This window comes from Athalia rosae, chromosome 2 (assembly GCF_917208135.1).
Source record: "Athalia rosae chromosome 2, iyAthRosa1.1, whole genome shotgun sequence".
In the NCBI taxonomy this organism is placed as follows: domain Eukaryota; kingdom Metazoa; phylum Arthropoda; class Insecta; order Hymenoptera; family Athaliidae; genus Athalia; species Athalia rosae.
Window position 1 is genome coordinate 29987362 of NC_064027.1, and position 19955 is coordinate 30007316.

At 42.1% G+C, this 19955-nt stretch overlaps 1 protein-coding gene across 1 annotated transcript; it reads left to right on the plus strand.

Moving 5' to 3' along the window:
• Positions 1–983: 983 nt before the first annotated feature.
• LOC105688203 lies at positions 984–12561 on the plus strand (the record flags this gene model as incomplete). Its single annotated transcript, XM_048649325.1, has 4 exons — positions 984–2597; positions 8821–9070; positions 9145–9354; positions 9503–12561. Coding segments are annotated over 4 exons (3564 nt in total), but the record flags the coding sequence as incomplete, so codon positions are not given.
• Positions 12562–19955: the final 7394 nt, after the last annotated feature.

Consider the following 19955-nt stretch of genomic DNA (forward strand, 5'->3'; position numbering starts at 1 on the left):
GGCGTTGAGGAGTATCGGGATAATAAAAAAGTTGATAAAGGAAGAAAGGGACGAAATAGGGAGTGGGGGTTCAGATTCAACCCCATTTCCAGCATCGGCGACAGTTTCAACGACGACAGAAGCGCTCTACGGCGGAGGAATTTTGTATCAATTGGGGAGGAAATATCCCGCGGACGTCGCCCCTCCATATTATTATTCCATTACACGCCAAGAGCCGCAGCAGCAGCAGCAGGAGCAGCAGCAGCAGCGGGCGACTCGTACCTTTCACATTTTCATCGACAAACGCAACAGCTACCGCTTCCTCTTCGCAAACCCTATCATTGTCCCCATTCAATTTCTCCTCAACGTCAGCAATCAAAGACTACGGGGAAAATCCTGGCCCAGGGGAACTTCTAAGGGCCCCGCCCCGGGCCGTCCAGGCCCCTCTTACAGGGCTCGCCGGCCTAGGAGACGATCGAGCGGGGCTAAATCTCTTTACGGAAAACGGCGATATTTTCAATCGCCACAGTCCGGTTATAAGGGTACTCGGAGATTACGATTCGGACCTCCTCATCAAAGGGGAGGTTCCTTCTTATTCAAAAAGAAAACTATCCAAATTATCGACTTTCAATTATTACTACCACTACTGCAGAACGTTATTAATATTCTGCACGTGCTTGAGAAGAGGGGTGGTACCTTTCGTAGTACGTTATTACAATAACATTAATAACATAAATACCATTAACATTAACGATAATAATAATAATAATAATAATAACAATAACGATAACGATAAGTATAACGATAAGAATAGGAATAACAACAAAAACAACAATAACAACAGCAACAACAACAACAACATTAATAAGGATAATAATAATAATAGTACTAGTAATAATAACAATAATATTAACAACAATAATAGTAAGAATAATAACAACAATATTAACAACAATATTAACAATACCAGTAACAACAACAACAATAATAACCATAACAATAACGATAATAATATTAATAATATTAATAACAATAGCAACAGTAATATTACTAATAATAATAATAACAACAAAACCAACAACAACAACAGCAGCAACAGCAGCAGCGGCAGCAACAGCGGCAGCAACAATAGCGAAAAAGATATTAATCGTAACAATTGTAGAAATAACGAAAATAATAATAATACGGGATCAGTATTAAGGTTGAAATTTTTTACCTTATATAACGTTGAAGACGATGGTGCGGGTGCTGAGGGTGGCAACGGTCGAGGCGAGGGCCAAGTTATAAACAACAATAAAATCAAGAAAAGTATAAAAAAGCCTAAAAAAGCGAAAGGGAAAAGGAATCCGAGTTCGAAGAGGAAAAAATCAAAGAAAAAGGAGGAGAAGGAGTTTGTTGAGGTGGATAACGAGGAGGAGGAGAAGAAGGACGAGGCTCAGGTTCCTCAGGTTAGGAGGGGGTCCGATGCAGAGCGAAATTTAAAAACTTCAAAACGATTCGGTAGTAACAACAATAACAATAACACTAGAATCTTCGAAGAATTATTTAGGACCTGGAGGTTCCGCCAGCTGGTCTTCTTGCTCTACCTTCTCGCCCTGCTCGTACAGCTGCCTACCGTTATATGCGCGACGAAGGCGGGCGCCCCTTCAACCGGGGATCGGGGGTCCTTCGCCGGGAATAATTACAACAACAAACATCCGTTGAACAGCTCCTCTTTCAACGATAACAATTACAACAACAAACTGATCTCGTCGTCGTCGCAGCGAATCGGTCCGATAAACTCCTCGGAGAACGATTCGCCGGGTGAGAACAAGGGCGCGAACAAGGACAAGGACAAGGACGAGGTGAAGGACAGGGAACGGGGTCACCCGTACAAGGAGTATTCCTGGGAGGTGAACCAAATAAACCCTTGGCTTTCGGCATGCGATCTGGCGGGTCCAGCGCCGGCCGATCTTCAGGGGAGTTGCGGGCCCCCCGAGACACCGAAGAATTGTCCCGAAGCTTGCGGCAACGGTAGGCAGACGAGAACCAAGGACAACGGCAGGCGTACCGATCGCGATCATTTCTTCGCCGTGGTCAGCCAAGCAGCCGGCGATCACGACGACGACGACGACGACGACGACGACGAGGTAACGACGAATAACGCGAATTCGAACGCGGAGAAGGGAGATAAATTCGAGTCGAGATTTTACCGGTCAGACTTTGGCGGCGATAACGATTTCGTCCAAGGATCCGAATCCGGAGGAGGGTCGCGGGCGGCGCCCGAACAGTGCCTTTATTACCTCGAGGAGTCGCACAAAAATGACATATGTCGCAACGGTTTCGGCAACGACAGTTCGAAGAAATTTTCAACGGTCAGGGAGAATCGTTACAGATATTTGAAGGGGCTGCGCTTGAGACATTGTTGCGAACACGCCGCGTTGAACGCCCTGGCACCCGGCGAAGGAGGACCCCTCGAGGAAGTACTCGGTGGTAACGAAGGGTGCAGATTAGCTATCGGAAAATTACTGGCCGTCGACGCACTCGCCGCTAGATTACACTGCGAATTCGGCGAAGTACTCGCCAGATACGATTGCGGACAACCCTACTCCGTCATATACAACTGCTCACACTGCAAGGTAAGAATAAATTTCCATTCGATCGACCGACTCGTCGTCCGCGTCGTCGGACGACGTCGCCCTCCGTCTTCCGAGAGTCCGAACTAGTCGGGAGCGAGAGTCAAAATTGTTTTCGACGAGATTCGTATCCACGACGGAGTGGAGGAGTCGTTAAACCAGGGGGTCGAAATGGTCGGATTAAAGCAAGGGACAAATCGAGGATATCGGAAACGTTGTAAAGTTAATAGCGCCGCCCGATTCGCCAAGGTTTTCGAATCGCCCTCGGGAGTCGGATGATACGGTATGATACGTAGCGTCGACTGCAACACGGCGTAATACCGTACGTATACGTATACCGTAGTATACAACTGTGTACGAAACTTATATCTCATCTCAATTCCGCAAAGCGATCGCGCAGCGTAGCCGTGTATGCGAAAGAGCGCACTTTGTCGCCGTAGGGAAAGATCACGCGCAATTATAATTCACTCCTCTGATATACATTGTACGTGCGTATACATGTAACAAAAGTTTTCCTCCGCACACGCGACAAACGCGATAAACGTCTACTTGCGAAATTGCGAAATATCCAACGACATCTCAGCTGCGTTCGACGATCGTTGATTGCAATATTTTCTTCATTATTTTTTGCTCCTTCTCTTTAATAAAATCGTTCAGACGTAACGCGTTTATCCCTCGATCCCTCCGCGCTCCCTTGGTTTCCCCGGCGGTGGCTAGAGTCGATCTTGTTACGACGTATGCCCCCCCCCCCCCCCCTCCGTTACATACACCACCCATGTACATCTCCGGACGAGAGTTACATAGGTATGTACCTTGTATTACATAGGTACATAGAACGGCGGTATGATTTAGGTTACGGGAACTCGCGCGCATCGCCTTTAATTGAGATCATCTTACCACAAATAATTGCATCCCGCCACCGGCGCTGCGATACTCCGCTCCGGCCTCCGCGGCGCTCTTAACGTCGGTAGCCATCCGGCGATTCTTGCCTCCTCTGTTGCAGCTGATCTCCGCGTCCCTCCCTCGCCTAGGATTTACCGATACACCCCTTGGGTTATCACTGCGTCGCGTCTATCGCAACCCCCTCCACCCTCCGCCACCTCCACCCTCCAGCACCTCCACCTCCCGCTCGTGTTACGAAGAAGATTGATTTCTCTCGTCTTATAACGTAGCCGCTACCGCGATGCAGGTCGTGCTGCACCTACGTCCAAACGACAAAAAGAAACGAAATAAGGGAGGGAGGCATTCCGCGGCGTCGCGGTCCACGCGGTCGGATGAAAAACTGAAACTTGGAAATTCCTACGGGGTACCTTGGACTGCGAGAGGTGCAAGGGGAGGAGAGTCGAGAGAGCGATTCGATCGTCGGTGGTAAAATACGCGAGACGTGAGTGCGTGCGGGGGTAGACGCATCGCGTACCTGTAGTCACAGGTGTATAGATTAATAAAGTAGCGGCGGAGGGGCGGGGGGGGGGAGGGGGAGGCGCGCGATGTACGTTGCGGAGTAAGCTTTAAAGAGTCGTCCAGAGGGATGTGCGCGGCTGAAGAGTGGCGTAGTATTAGAATGAGGAGTAGGAGTAAACGGAGAAAGGGAAGCAGAAGGGGAAGGAGAAGTGTTGGACGGTATGGATCAATATCAGGGGGCGAAGCTTCGGTCCGTTGATGCAGGAAGCGCGAGAAGAAAACGAAAAATAAGGAGGAAGAATAAGAAGTAGTGTGTACGAGCGTAACGCGAGTACCTACCGGTCCAATACCGAGTTCCGAGCGGTCGAAGAGAATCGGAAGTAGAAGCAGACCTACCTACCTCTACCCGGATGTAGCGCGCGGTGCGAACGGAAGCGGAAGAAGAGCCGATATCGGCCGCGGCGAAAAACATCGAACCAAATCGGATAAACGAACGAAACGATCGATATACTCGCACCGATACAGATCACGTCGAATTCGCGCCACATTTTGTCTACCGCGATGGTGAAAATTCAGTCCAGTCGGAAAGGGGGGTGTAACGAATAGGAAGGTATAGCGGTAGGTGGTTTTTCCCGCTCTCTTCGACACCGATGTACACGCACCCTCGACCGCTGCGGAGGGTGGGGTCGGTCGGTGTTGACCGTGGAGCGAGTGGCGAATCGGTACAGGGGGGAGGGTGGAGGGGGGGGAGGGGGAGGGGGGGTGCGGAATATATCTCCGGGAGAAGCGGCGCGCCGCGGACAGGTGTTGGATAAAAGATTCGCCCTTTGTTAGTTTTTTTTTTTTTTTTTCTCTACTTTTTTTTCACGCCGGTTGTACGTAACGTACCGTCCCATCCTTTACGTCGACGGCGTCGCCGACGTCGCCTTCGACACCTTCGCGTCCTTCGGAACGGCCTAAAACGACGTGGCTGACCGCCACGGTTGATTGATTGTTTTACCTGCTGCGTTGGCGCTGGCGCCGTTGCCGCCGGCTACTGTATCGCAGCCATTTCCCGCTCTGTCCGATCCCTGTCCCTGTCCCTGTAAAACGAAACGTAGAGCACAGAGGGATATATCTTTCCTGTTTTCTCAAAGATTCTCAAAGAAGAAGATCGGATCGAGAGATCAGCTTGGACTCCGATCTCAATTTCGACAACCCTCGATCGAATCGGGTTGAATTTTCATTTCGATTCAACTTCCGATTTCGATTTCGATTCGGAATTTGAACGAACGTCGGTCGACATCTCGCACGTTACATAACGTATACAAGGCAGACCGAGCATCCGGCGGAATAATGAGGGTGTCGAATGTCGTCGAATTAGTCAAACGGGAAATTGGAAAAGTATTCGCCCGCTATCCGCAACCCTCGGCCGTTACATTCGTATCGCGTCCTACATCCGTGGACTGGTTACTCGCGAATATATTGCGGAGATTAGTTTAGGTATACGCCGGATATTTGCGACGTCGCAGAATGTGGTGCGGATGCATCGACGCTAACTAATCTAATTAATTAGTTTTCACGCCCCCCTCCCCCCTTCCCCCTCCCCCTTCACCCCTCTATCCTCACCCTCGTGCAACGCACTTACGCACGAATGCGGATATTTCGGGCGTCGCGCTTACCCCCTGCGTATCCCTCTCACGCACATTTCGCCTATTGTGTACAGAAAGACGCGCAGCCTACGGACACACAACGTCGTCGCTCGATCGCAGGGGGAATATAAGTAACGCAGCGGTAATCACGGCGCATCTCGAAACTCCCGAGGGACTCCAATATTTATCGCACACTCGGTGGTGTGTACGGAGAGGGGGGGGGGGGGGGGGGGAGGGGGTTTTCCCCTCCCATACGCTTACCCGATATGTTATTTTATCGAGAGAGATTCCGAGATCCCTTCGCCCCCGGATTAACGGAGCGCGAGCCGAGTGTTTCGGATCTCCCCCGTAACGTCGTTACCTCGATTCCGCGGTCGAACCGTCCCAGCGACGCTGTTCTTCTTCGAGAGAAATCAACAGAGATTTTTGCAAACTTGTTGCACTCGCGACGGATCCGGATCGCGGCGGGTAGGTACGTACCTCGCATCGATCGGATTCAACCGTTCGCGGATCGGAGGTCGCCGCTTTCAACACTTTTTTTTAAAACCTACCCTCGTGTTTTTCACGTAGGTACACGTAGTGTATAAGCGAGGACGCGTTAAACGGCGAAGCACTCTCTGAAAATTGAAGCGAAACGAGCGCGTTCTCGTATACGGAGAGCCGAGCTATTAGTCCGTACGTTATACCGTGTACAATAGCGCGCGGTGCTTCGCCGCCGCGAAGATACGGAGAGTATGTATAATCTAAAGAATGGAGTCGGATTCGAAGGCGGCGTACGTACGTACAACATCGAATTCGCATCCCCCGGCTTCTTTAATTTCAGCTATCTTATCCCGACGTTTCCGCGCTCGCTACGGAATACGCGGGCTAACGTTATCCAACGTCGCAACGGTGCGGGATAACGGTCGTCCAGTCCTCCATTTCGGAGGGCGCAAACTGTCCTCCGACACGAGATTTCCTATCGGATCTCCGTATATCTCACGTGCAACGCGAATGTCGTCCAATGTTTATGATATACGTATGTATACGTTCGGCGTACGCCCCCGCGTCTAACGAATCGATCACCTTTGATCCTTGCAAGCTCATTTTTCCGCCATTGCAAGGATACGACGAGGGATACCCCCGTTTCGTTTTACTTTTTACCTTTTACTTTATTTTATTTTTTCTTTTTTTCTTTTTTTTTTACGTTCACCGTCTTTGACGAGGACGGATCAACAACGGCCGCGGGTACATCGCCTATTTCCGGATATGAATGTATATACGTACACCCTCTCTCGCATGACATCAAAAGTGCTGCCGCTGGACCGATTTCTGCAATTGTGCCTCGCGCGATCGCGATTCATTCATTCTTTGTACCGGTCGAGGTTGTCCCTTACCTTTGATCGCCCGCTACCGTACACCGCACGCATTTATTAAAAATACAAATGAGACCCGCGACGAAGGGGACAAACACAAATACGGATCGATACACATGCGTCGTGTGACTTTGCACGAAGATCGATATTTCCCATCCGCTACGGCATTGTATGTATCTACAAAGCTCCGCGGGATTGGGAAATATCGAAAATTTCACGGTACGTCGCAACTCCTCGTACCGACGAGTCGATGGGATTTCTGGTTTTTCGAAAACGCGCGTTCGCCGTCGAACACGGCGGCTATCGTATACATACGTATACGCGAAAGTGCAGTCGTCCGACGCACGTACGTACGTACCGACGTGTGTACACCGCGTAAATATTTGAACGACGATCGTTTCGACGTGTACGATATTACGGGTAATTGATGTGTACGCGTGTACGCGTGTAACGCGACGACGCACGCGTACACGTTACGTGTATCGTAACGTATGTAGGACGAGATCGGGGCGAAACGAGGTAACCGGGTCACCGGGGGGGGGGGGGGGGGGGGGGTGGCATCGCTTTGCATATACCGGCGATTCCGCACCCTTCGCGCATCATACGATACGTTGTTCCACCTGTACAGGTGCACCGTACTACATACGACGCGATAGTGAAACGAGTGCAATTCCGTGCGTAAGTCAGGTGGATATCGATCGCGTTGTGCAAGAAAAAAAACTCGAAAAATTTCCAAGCTCTCATTAATATCGAATACGAGCGACGTACGTGGTAGGTACGTACGTAGGTAAGATCCTTTCAGTTTTGCCTCTTGTTACCGCTGGGCCACGGTGGACGTGCTTCGTCCCTTCGCTCGATCCGTAGGGGGCAAGGGCGGTGGAACGGAGAGCAGAGGGAGGAAAGATGGGCGGGTGATTGATATCGAAATGGGGGGGGGAGGGGGAGGGAAAAAAGGGGGAGTATCGCACGTAGGGAAAATAGGGACGAGTCGTGTCTGGGTCGCGTTCCATCCGGTCTAGTTCGGTCGTCGAAAAGCGAATAAGAGCGGCGCGAATTGGGTCAGCCGGTAGTACCGGAGTGTGCTCGGGGTGCACCAACCTCAACCGACTCGATACGACCCGACCCGCCGTACCCCTGGAACGCGGTGCAGCTGCGGACGTAGGATCCTCCGAGCGAAGACGATACGCTCCGTATACACGTATCGCGATTATCAGCGCGGAGTTGCCTTCGATAAAATCGTCGGAAGAAAATGAAAATAACCCCGACGAATGGACGAATCAACAAAGACGGGAAGAACGATACGCGAATCCGTCGTTCGCGGCGTGGGTCGGAATAAAAGTGGGAGGCGAAAAGCAAAGAAATTATACATCAGGACGGAGACGGAGGCGCGATGGATGTCCGGAAGCGTAGCGGATATCCATCGCCTCGGACTACCGCAATCGTTGTAGCCCCCGATATCAACCCTCCCTCGGCGAACGACCGACGGCGAAAACACGATTCTCCTCGCATTTCCGATACGGGTATACGCGAATCGTCTCGTACTCATTTAACTGTGGAATAACGCGATGTACGTTAAACGAAATCGCGTCGAAAGCGTTGAAAGCTTTCCCCTCTTACGTTCTCGCGCAGAGTACGTCGAATACCCGCGTAACGCGGGGATCTTTTTTTAAACCAACGGCGACGATGGATCGGCGGATGAAAAAAACAAAAAACCCGTGAAAAGCCCAATAGTCCCGCGGGGACTCTTGGGCCCTCCAGCTTTCGGCACGATCCCGCGACGTTAATCGTCGCGGCAGGTGACGGCGTAGGAGGAGTTATTGATCTGTATCGCAATTTCAGGAGGCGTATAGAAGATGGGTGTGCAGCTCTCTGGTGCCTTACTTTGCTCACGATGATCCCGCGCCGCGCAACAATAACGAGGGATTGTCGATAGTACCCGATAATCCCAGTATGGGAACTGGAATGCGGATACGACCGTGTCGATCCTTTTGCCAATCGGTTGAGCAACGCTGCCCCTATTTACTCCCGGGGGATCGGGCCCCGGCCTATCCGACGCAATACGCCGGCGAGCCGACCTTCCTGTGCAGAGGTGAGGGCCCGGGACGACCATTTGGGGTGTTTCAAAGGCGTGTGTAATTCTGGAATGTTTTATTTTTTTTTCAGATCCGAACATACCCGAGACCGGTGAGCAGGCCTCGCGTGCTCTGCACGCCGACGAGGGATGTTGTTTCCACGTGTGTTCGGACGACGATCCCGGTCTTGGGGTATGCGCAAATTGCAACGAACCACATGTAGAAATTTCAATTCGCGGTGGCGACGAACGGAGGGATCCGTCGACCGCGCCGCACTGCGAACTCAACCCATCGTCTTCGGGTGAGCGAATATTCATCGTCGTCATTCGATGTGAACGACGACTATCGCGGACCCGAACGAAACGGGGCGGCGTTAATCGCGGCGTTCCCACTTCTCTCGGCTTGGAATATTTCTCGCCTCGATAACCCGATTGCGCGTCGATTTCCAGGTCACCTTCACCACCAGGTTTCGCCAGGAAGCGACAAGGGCGCGTCGTCCCAGGATTTGACTTGGAGAAAAACGATGCAGGGGGAATATCCCCCCGTCGGTTCATCGGACGTCGGATCGAACCCTGGGGGTGACCGAAACCCGGGTGACGCTTCGAGTTCCATTTCCAGCGGTAGCTCCTCCTCTTCGTCCTCCTCGTCCTCGTCCTCGTCGTCGTCGTCGTCGTCGTCGTCGTCTTCTGTGCCGGCTTCGAGTTCTTCCGGCACATCGGCCGCAACGACGACATCGTCATCGTCATCGTCATCGGGTGCGTCATTTTGCGGCAGCGGTGGTGTCGGCTCCATGTTCTCGTCGGCCGCATCACCGTCGACGCGCGTATCAACCCCGATTCATATAATAATACCGATAATAATAATAACGTGCGTGTTTAGTGCATGGGGTGCTCTTATAGGTTTGTGTTGCACGATTAAATTTCTAATACCAACGTCGTCGTTGTGCCGTAAAACCGCGTCGACGGATAAGGTCCAGGGCGCAAAGACTCGTCGTCGTTCTTGCGAAATCGCCAACAATAATACCGATAACAATTGTCCGCCACCGTCATTTTCATCACGCGCGTTATCGGCATCCTCGCCAGCAGCGGTAGTAGCAGCGAAATTATTATCTATTTCTTTGGAAGTGATAAGAGACGTTAATTATTACGTTCGTTATAATAATCGTAGATTAAGCTGTTGCGTTTTCGTCGCAACGCGGAATATTCGAAAATATCGTTCACCGCTTCTAAAACGAACGGCAACACAGAGAGCGAGAGAAAAGGCAACGCCAGTGGCGGTAGAATCATTGTACACAATATTATTAACGATACTCAAAATTACGATAACAATAACAATGCAGAGGTTACACAACTTCTCAGCGATCATCGTAACGTTATTTTTATTAATTCTATCGAAAATATTAGAAATCTGTGACACTTATTCGATAACTCGTCTCGACAACAGCTACCGTAACGATGAATTATCGAATAATCTTTATAGCTGGTTATATCGTAATAATAACAGAGTGAAAAAGAAAAACGATTACACGGACAAAAACGACATATATTTCTCGTATCTCATAATCAGCAATAACAACAACAACAACAACAACAACAAAAAAAACAAAAACAACAACAACAGTGGTAGTAGTATCGGGATCAGGTGTCCTCCCTCTGTCCTCCTCTTTCACTTTGATTTCAATAACCGTAGAACAAGTTACGATTGTCAGAGTTTGCCGATTGTCAAGATTGTGATTATTGTTATTATTATTATTATTATTGTCATTATGATTATTATTAGTACTGTTATCATATTCATCGTTGTTAATGTTATTTTTTTGATAGTTACTAATTATAAAATCCAACCCCGTCGTAGTCGTAGACGTCGTTGTCGTTATCGATATCGCGATCATCGTTCACCGGGCCGTAAACGTAGACGTAAAAAGAAACACAGACGATGATTGTCATTAATCGTTAGTATCGTCATTATCATTTTAGCTGCTATATACCTACGTCCTCGTATTATATTATATAGGTATATCGGTATATACATATATGTCTTATAATAAATATACTGCATATATATGTATATATAATTGTTTGCAGCAGTAGCCTTAAAAACGACGTGCACCCAATTAATATTGTATTGTTATTGTTATAATTGTTATTGTTGTTGTTTTTTTGTTCTCGTTTTTCTTTATTTTCGTTTTATTTTTATCATCGGTGAGATGATCATTTACGATGTTCGAAGAAAAACAAAATTTAAATTACGAATTGATAAATCACCCAAACGAATCCAAACACACGTCGTACTCGAGTATACATAGTGACGAATAAATATGATTAAAAACTAACGGCGATGATAACAACCGTAATTATAATAATAACGACAACAATACGAACAACGGCAACAAAATTGATCGATTGCGATCGATCGACGAACGAAGCGGAAATAATAAGCCGACGTCAAATTATGAACATCGTAAGGATGGATGAATGGTTGAATAATTATGATAATAATTACAATAATAATATTTATTATCATGGTCGAGATGATGATGAATAACGTGTAAAAAAAAAAAAAAAACATAAAAATAAAATATAAATATTAAATAATAGTGATAGTAATATGTAACGAATAATACGATATTATTGTACTATACATAATTATATACATGTATGTGGTACGTACATGTCTATGAATTTATACGATAATAACACGGTGTAACTGCAAATAACGAAGATGGAAAAGAGAAATTTTTAAACAATAACAAAAGAAAGAAAAATAAATTAATAAAAGAGAAAAATAATATATGTGATCGCTGTAAGTGTCGCGCGCGCGGAGTGATTCAAGTGCGAAAGGGTTGTAGATGCAGTTTTTTTTTTTTTTTTTTTTTTCTCTCTTCCGTTACAGAACCGCAACACCGATAACAACGACACGATGTACGACGTGTCTTTCGTGTTCTCGATCTTTCCGGATAAACGATTGACGAAGATTCGCGGTAGGAAATCATCGCCGAGTATCAACTTCTTCGTCTTCGTCATCGGCATATTTTTTTCCTCGTCCGTGTCACGACGACGTGTTATCGGTACCGGATACGAGGAGCGATTTCATGTATAAATTATTGCACACCTGCAGCACCTGGATTACGCCATATTTATAGCATATTCTAGTGCTAACTTCGAACGGAGTGGATTTCGAAAGAGAACAAAATTAAGGAATCGTAAATCAAAGAAATCAAACGTTACGACTGTGCGATTAACGGACGATTGGAATAATGAGAAAAAAAGCAACAACGTCGACAGCTCGAAGCTTAATAATTTGTACGTACATATATATATAGTAATATTGACATCGTAATTAAGTTTTATTTTTCTTATTTTCATCAATATTATATCGTTGAATAATGTAATAGATTATAAAAATAGAGAGTTGATGAAAGAATGATGTGAAATTCCGGTGTGACGTATACATGAACTGTTATTATAGCATAGCATAATAAAAATGGCACTGCACGGCCGGAAATTGATTGACTAGTGTTTTTTGCATTTTGTTCTTTCAAATTGAATAATTAATTTTATCTTTCATTTTCATCAATTTCTTCTTTTCTTTCAACGTAAAGTATTCTTTTTGTTTTCCTATCCAATTTGACCAAAGTTCCGCTACGGTTGGTCAACTTGCACCTGTTTGACTACATGTATGTACACATAGCATACCTCAAATAAACGAAAGAACGGATCAAGAAATGAATAAATAAATGAACAAACGAACGACATTTAGTATCGTCTGTACTATATGTGGGCAAATTGATGTGTGGAAAGATTTGTCACGGTGTGTCGCCTTTGTGATATACATACAAGAACTACGTATGTATGTAGTTGATATGTATTATATACATATTATATAATGCATATTATGTATGTTATATAATATGTATAACGAGTAAATGATAAGCAATGTTCTATAGGACCATTATGTTATTGATTAAAAGAATCCTATAAAAATAATACGCAACACGCATTACATTCGTCACGGTGCAGCGTCACCCTGTTACATAATAATATAGTAGCTAGACGCGATGCTGCGAAAAACGACACCGTGTATATGATATACCAGATATCGCCGCTGCATCATGTACACGAATTTGTCACCGACTCGAAAGAAAAAGAAGAGAAAAATCTCGTACGTTTGCATAGCGTATCAATTGATCGATCGATCGACGTTCTTTCAATTCACGAGATTCGAAATTGATAACACGTTATTTCTACGTGCGATTTCGGTTTCCTATTCGTTGTATGCAATGATACAGATTTTTTTCATTTCCTCAGTTTATCGATCGATTTATTTGTTTATTTTATCTACCGGGCACATATTAATTCAGTGAAAACGCAGGTTCCTCTCGAGAATTCCGAAGAAATTGGTGACAGGGGGTTGGGATGCTAATAAAACGTCGAAAAAACAGAAAGATGAAAAGGCGAAGAGGCGATGAGGCGACAATTTATGAAAGAGAGATAGAGAGAGAGAGAGAGAGAGAGAGAGAGAGAGAGAGAGAGAGAGAGAGAGAGAGAGAGAGAGAGAGAGAGAGAGAGAGGGAGAGGGTGAGTGAGAGCCTTGCAAGGGGTGGGAGGGGTAATATTGATCCTCGCGGCTACCGGGCGTCGGGGTTCGGTAGCATCGACTGACAATGAGTCGCGGGAATGCCACGAAAATCTATTGGGATGAGACGGGAAAAAGATGTTATTCTACAACCACAGCGATTTATTTATTTATTTATTCATTCTCTCATTCATTGATTTATTTATGCCTTTATTCATTCGTTTATAGCGTGATCCCAAAATATCCAGGTGCAGCAGTGTTGGGGTGAGACAGCTACAAAAAAATTGGACGATGATCGAGTCGTTGGAAAAAATAGAATACGATTGAAAGGAAACTATTGTTATTGTTGTTGTTGTCGACGTCATCGTCATCATCATCATCATCATCATCACCATCATCATCACCATCATCATCATCATCATCATCATCATCATCATCATCATCATCATCATCACCGTCATCGGCATTATTATTCTTGTTATAGTCATCTGTAAGTACGTATGTATGTTGATAATGGAAGAAAAATTTACTCGTCGCGTGGACAACTTCATTTTCTTTTAGATTCAGTTGTAGTCGTTCCCGGGATACGCGGGCAATCGCGAAGTTCAACTTGTTTGTTATATGAATAATCTACATTGTATACATTCAAAGGGACAATATGTGAAAACCACGAATCGTCCCGGTGTACTTGTTACGTGTACTAAAATATAAAAAAAAAAAAGAAATATCGCGATTCTTCGTGACTTATAATTTTAAGAGTCTATGATATACGTATAATTGATAGATCGTGACTGTCTGTGTGTTAAATCGATGGATGATATGATTACGATGATGATGATGAGAAGAAAATAAAATAAAAATAAAAAAGAATAATATTCCACTGCCCTATTATAGCGACAGCATATTAATTAATGTAACACCAGCGTTAAAACAAGGCCTTAGAAGTTATAACAAAGAAGAAACATAACTAGCTCGTAAGAATCGTTATCAAAGTAATAATAAAAAAAAAAAAAAACATAATAAAATACAACAAAATAACTAATAAAGAAAAAAAAACAAATACAAAAATCATGTAATAACAACAATACCAACAGCTACCGATCAGATATATAACAACTGATATGTATATCTGTGTAAATAAAACTGCGAATGGTAAAAAAGAATGATTCAATACTAATGATAATAATAACAACGACACTAACAACATAACATAATTGTATCGCATAATCTGTTATAACGTGTCTATTGATTATGCCTACATGTACAGATGAAGTTGAGTACCTGTACCCTGTGCCCATGAACTACGACTATATCACCAGCATCAGCGCAAAATGATGTCATTTTAAGCACCATTGCTATATTGTTGTTATTGTTGTTGCTGTAATGATCATCGATGCACCGTCAAAATCGTTTCGTTTCATCTCATTCCATTTTTATTTCTCTCTTCATACGTTAACGTCAAAGTCGACTCTCGTTAACAATTGGAAAGATTCCGTCTTCGCGTATTATGAGGTACATCTTCGAATCGCGAAAAGACCGAAAGTAGGAATGAAAGAACGGGTAACAGACTGCAGTGTAATAAAAGTAAAATAATGCCCGTCGTGAACTCGTCACGCAGATGACGACGAAGGCGACGACGACGAGGACGATGATGATGAGATACGAAACTGAATGTAAAACATATTTAGGGAATGTTAAGAGTGAGTCGGAGTTGTGAAATTTTTTACCGTTCATTATATGCACCGCCTGTAAACAAAAAGAGGCAAACGAAGAACGTACCGTGTATGAAACTACGAAGAACAGAGCTGAACAAACATTTTATAATATACGTTAAACATTAATTAACTAATTAGTTGATCGGTTAATCGCGATTCAATAATCGCGCACGCAAAACAACATAAGGTTTTCAAATCACGCGAACTCATATAATATACCGGTCATTGATTATTATTAGGGTGATAGGCTGTATGATAAAACACAGAAACAGATAAAACGATTACCTGTAACAAAAACGCGTTTTCTAGGTACGAAAATCTTTTTGTCCAAAATCGGAAAGAACGTGAATGAATGAGGAAAATAATAATTATATATACTGAATCATTATTACTGAAATAATTGAAATGAAATTATTATAGAAAAAAAAAATAAATAAAATAACTAGAAAATTGTATCGAGTGGTAATTAATAGGTAGATGAATGAAAAGAGCAACAAATTGAATAAATAAGTAGTACGTACGTTCATATATTATGAAGTAGATATACCTATAACAGAGCCCAGACGGTGATAAGTATGATATAGGTATAAATTTTTCTTCACCTTCTTGTTTCCGTTTTTTTGCCGTTCTCCAACAATTACATAAAAAAAGTTGCCTCTCATCAAAGACAAAACTACCCTGTATGCAAGAGATAAATAGAGAATTAGTCGTAACAAAAGAGCCGAAAAAAAAAATAAAATGCACAAAGAAAAAACCAAATAATTGATTGTTGCGAAAGTGAAAAGGAAGAAACGATAGAATTATGTCACCGATTTACGAATAAAGTAGCGGCGAACCCCCTTTTCGTCAAATTATTCCCGACGACGATGAAACAAAATTGGTATCTAGGTACTACGCGTAACGCTTCTTATGGTAAACCGGGAAGGTAACATGAATATCAATAATAATAATATATTACTATTAACAACAACAACAACAACAACAACAATAACAATATCCATGATAATTATTGTTATTGTTATAAACAATTCTGACAACGTGCGTTATTTGTGTCGGCGTAGTTGTCAGTCGATGCGAGTGATTGAGAATCGTCGACAGTCAAAATTACATTCGATACGGCGATACGGATCAGATTTGAGGGTTGAAATTTAGAAGGGAGAGAACTAAATTAAACAAACTAAAACATTTATGTATACGGTACGGTTAAAACAGTACAATATATATATGTATATATATATATATATATATATTATTATAAAGTGATACATGATATAATACCTTATACCTACCTTATGCCATACCTTAACGTAACCAAATATTTTAATAGTAGCTACGAAGAAGTCGGAACGAACATTTTTTTCGCTGTGAGATAACAAGATAACGATTTGGCAAACGTACACTTACATATTAGGTATACGTGAATGCAAAGATGAATGAAGACAAAACGAATCGTTGCTGTTCTATCTGGTTTTCAAATACAAGATGAAAAAGACCTAATTATTGGACGGTACAACGGGGTGATGATGCAGTGTTGTGTTCGTGGTTGTAAAACGTTTATAAATACTAACGATTCAATATAAGTATCTAAAAATAACACACTATAGATGAAATTAAAGGTAAAGTTATCCGTAACGGAGTGTAATTATAGTTTACGACGATGAGATTGTGTGGACTAATTGGATATAGCGTATGAAAAAATCAATAAATAAATAAATAAATGAATCGATGAATAAATAACTAAATAAATATATGAATAAATAAATAAATCAACAAATATATAGATACGAAGGGATATGATTGAGGCGTTGATATAACAATAAATGAATAAATAAATAACTAATCGTGAGGGTTGCTAAATAACAATAATAGTTCTCCGTAATCAAAACCAGCCAGCCTACACCCCGTCGGAACATCTTTGTTTAACACGCAGCAACGCGAGAAAAAAAAACCAACGCAGCCGTGTTAGACGTGAATAATTATATTAATATTAATATCACCAATGATAAATATGAATAATAGCTATAAATAACATTATTATTAACAGTAATGATAATAACGACGTTTGTTTATTCATTTATTCTTCATTTTGTCTGACCGAATTTCTATACGGTTCACTTGTTAGAGGCCTGAATTTTCACACCGACAACTCTATGAAATAAATACAGAAATGTAATTATCAATATTCGTAATTAATGAAACAAACAATTCGTTAGACTCTGCATAGTATTATACTTACCGTCATCGTCATTGTCACCTTTACGACTAACATTTCTATTATTATTATTATTGTTGTTGTTACTATTATTATTATTATCAATATTATTATCATTATTATTAATATTATTACTATTTACATTGCCAGATGCTACCGATTTATTACCGCGATCATCGCATCATTGCATTTATTATCTGCAGCTGTTGTTATAGTGTTGTTGTTGTTGTTGTTTTTGTAATTATTGTTATTATTATCACCATCTTCATAAATACCGTCGTTGTCACTACCATTGATTATCGTCATCTCAAGTCATCAAAGTTGCAAAAAAAAAAAGAAAAGAAAAAAAAATTACCAATAAGTTGAAACTTGTGGCGACACTCCGATACCAGTTTTAATGACCGTTTGAAAGAATTGGAATAAATTACAGCAGGAAATACCGTACAACAGGAAAATTGAAGTATCGCCAAAAGTATTGTATTTTGAGTATGAAAATAAAAAATTATGACTTATGGGAAGTAATAGTTGATGGTGTACGCGAACCTTGTGTCGAGGATCACTTCGAGAAGTATGTATACCTTACGATAAGTAGCGTTAAGTACTTATAGTTGACCTTCGTACATACCTGTAACTAATTATTAATAATAATTATAATACCAATAATAATAATAATAATAATAATAAGAGTAATAATATTAATGATAAGAATATGCGAGGAGTTTTATAGTGTTCAGTTTTATTCACTATACAAATATAAATTGACAACATGTGTCGGAGAGAAAGACTACGTCTTAAAAGTTTTTACCGAACGAACTGGAAATGCTTCAGGTATGATAGCATTGGTTACGACGCGAATTCTTCCCCCTAATAATGTACGATCGAGTTGTTTGAACGGTGAAAGATCAAAAAAAAATTAAAACAAAAATTACTCCAATAACTATGGATGACATTCGAAATTTGAAAGAAAACAGAGGTGATTATTCAGGCCTCCGGTTTGTAGCGTTTTAGAGCAGTGTATAGTAGCAAGAATTGTAAGTATATGCTGCAATTATTCATTTAAAACAAATACAAAAGACAACGGAAAAAAACACAATTAACAATATATAACTATTAATTACTACCACAACCCAAATTAAGAGTACATGTATAATATATTAATGAACAAATAAACTTAAAGAAAACCAAAGAAAGGGATGAAGGAAAAAAAGAAAAAGTCCAAGGTAAATAAATTACTCTGCATTTGACGGAGCTTATTATGAATAATATTTAAATCTTTATCCCGACACCTCCCAATTGAACGAAATGTGTTCGTTTCATTTATACCGTACAATTTATTCGGTTCAAGGTTAAATGTCAGATAATACTGTACGAATAAATAGTATTATCATAATGTTATTATTACCAAGAAATGAATAAATAATGAGGAAAAAAGCAAAAAAAAAAATGACAAAAAACAAAAGGGACAAAATAATAATAATAATGAATAATAATAATAATAAATAATAACTAATAATAATAATAACTAATAATAATACTAATAATAATAATAAACACTATATAATCCATTTGTAAGAAGAATTGATTAGTTTCGTTTCGAGTGTTATATGAGACTATTCATTTGTAATTGTTTAAATCTAATGAGAAATGTACTGTAAAACTAGAGGAGGCAAGAACTCACTGTATAGGCACTAAAAATATATCATTTGTTGACATGAAATATTTTTTGACATCCTATCCTCATAAATAAATAATAAAATTTGTTAGCAGGTGAGTCGCTAGAAATGAAAATCTTTGGTATGATAATTGGGAGAATGTTAAAGCTCCATCCGGAAACAAGAAGACGGATCTTTTCTTTTACTCAAATCTTTCATCACTGTTTGATACCTCATCGCCTCAACAAGTCAAGGTTTCTCAGCCTCGGTGATTCTGACAATAGGGGATTGGTAATGTTATAATATTATTCGTAGTAATCATTTGCCAGCTTCTGCATATCGGTGGAGAACATTACTCATTGTCAGATCATGTAGGCATACTTGGAGTCGATTACAACAGCACCATCTTCTGCATTATAACAGTTTCTCTTTGTGATGAAGAATATTTGTCAGGATAAGTTTTCAAGGATTCACGAATTGTTTTGACATGAAATCGATTAAGATTATTTCTTGCATAGTTTGATTTGTTTTCCATCGTGAAATTTTATTTAATAAGTAATGAGGCAAATCTGAAGCAGGAGATAGAACGTTGGAGCCTTATCAAGTGTCAAGAAACTGCAAGCTTTCGTTTCCTCCGTTACGGACTTTTGTTGCATCTCAAAATTTGATCACAGTCTGTGTAAGTCATTTCTCTGCTGTGTATTGAAATCTTATCATTTCTTCGCCAAGATCAGTTTACCATCAGCAT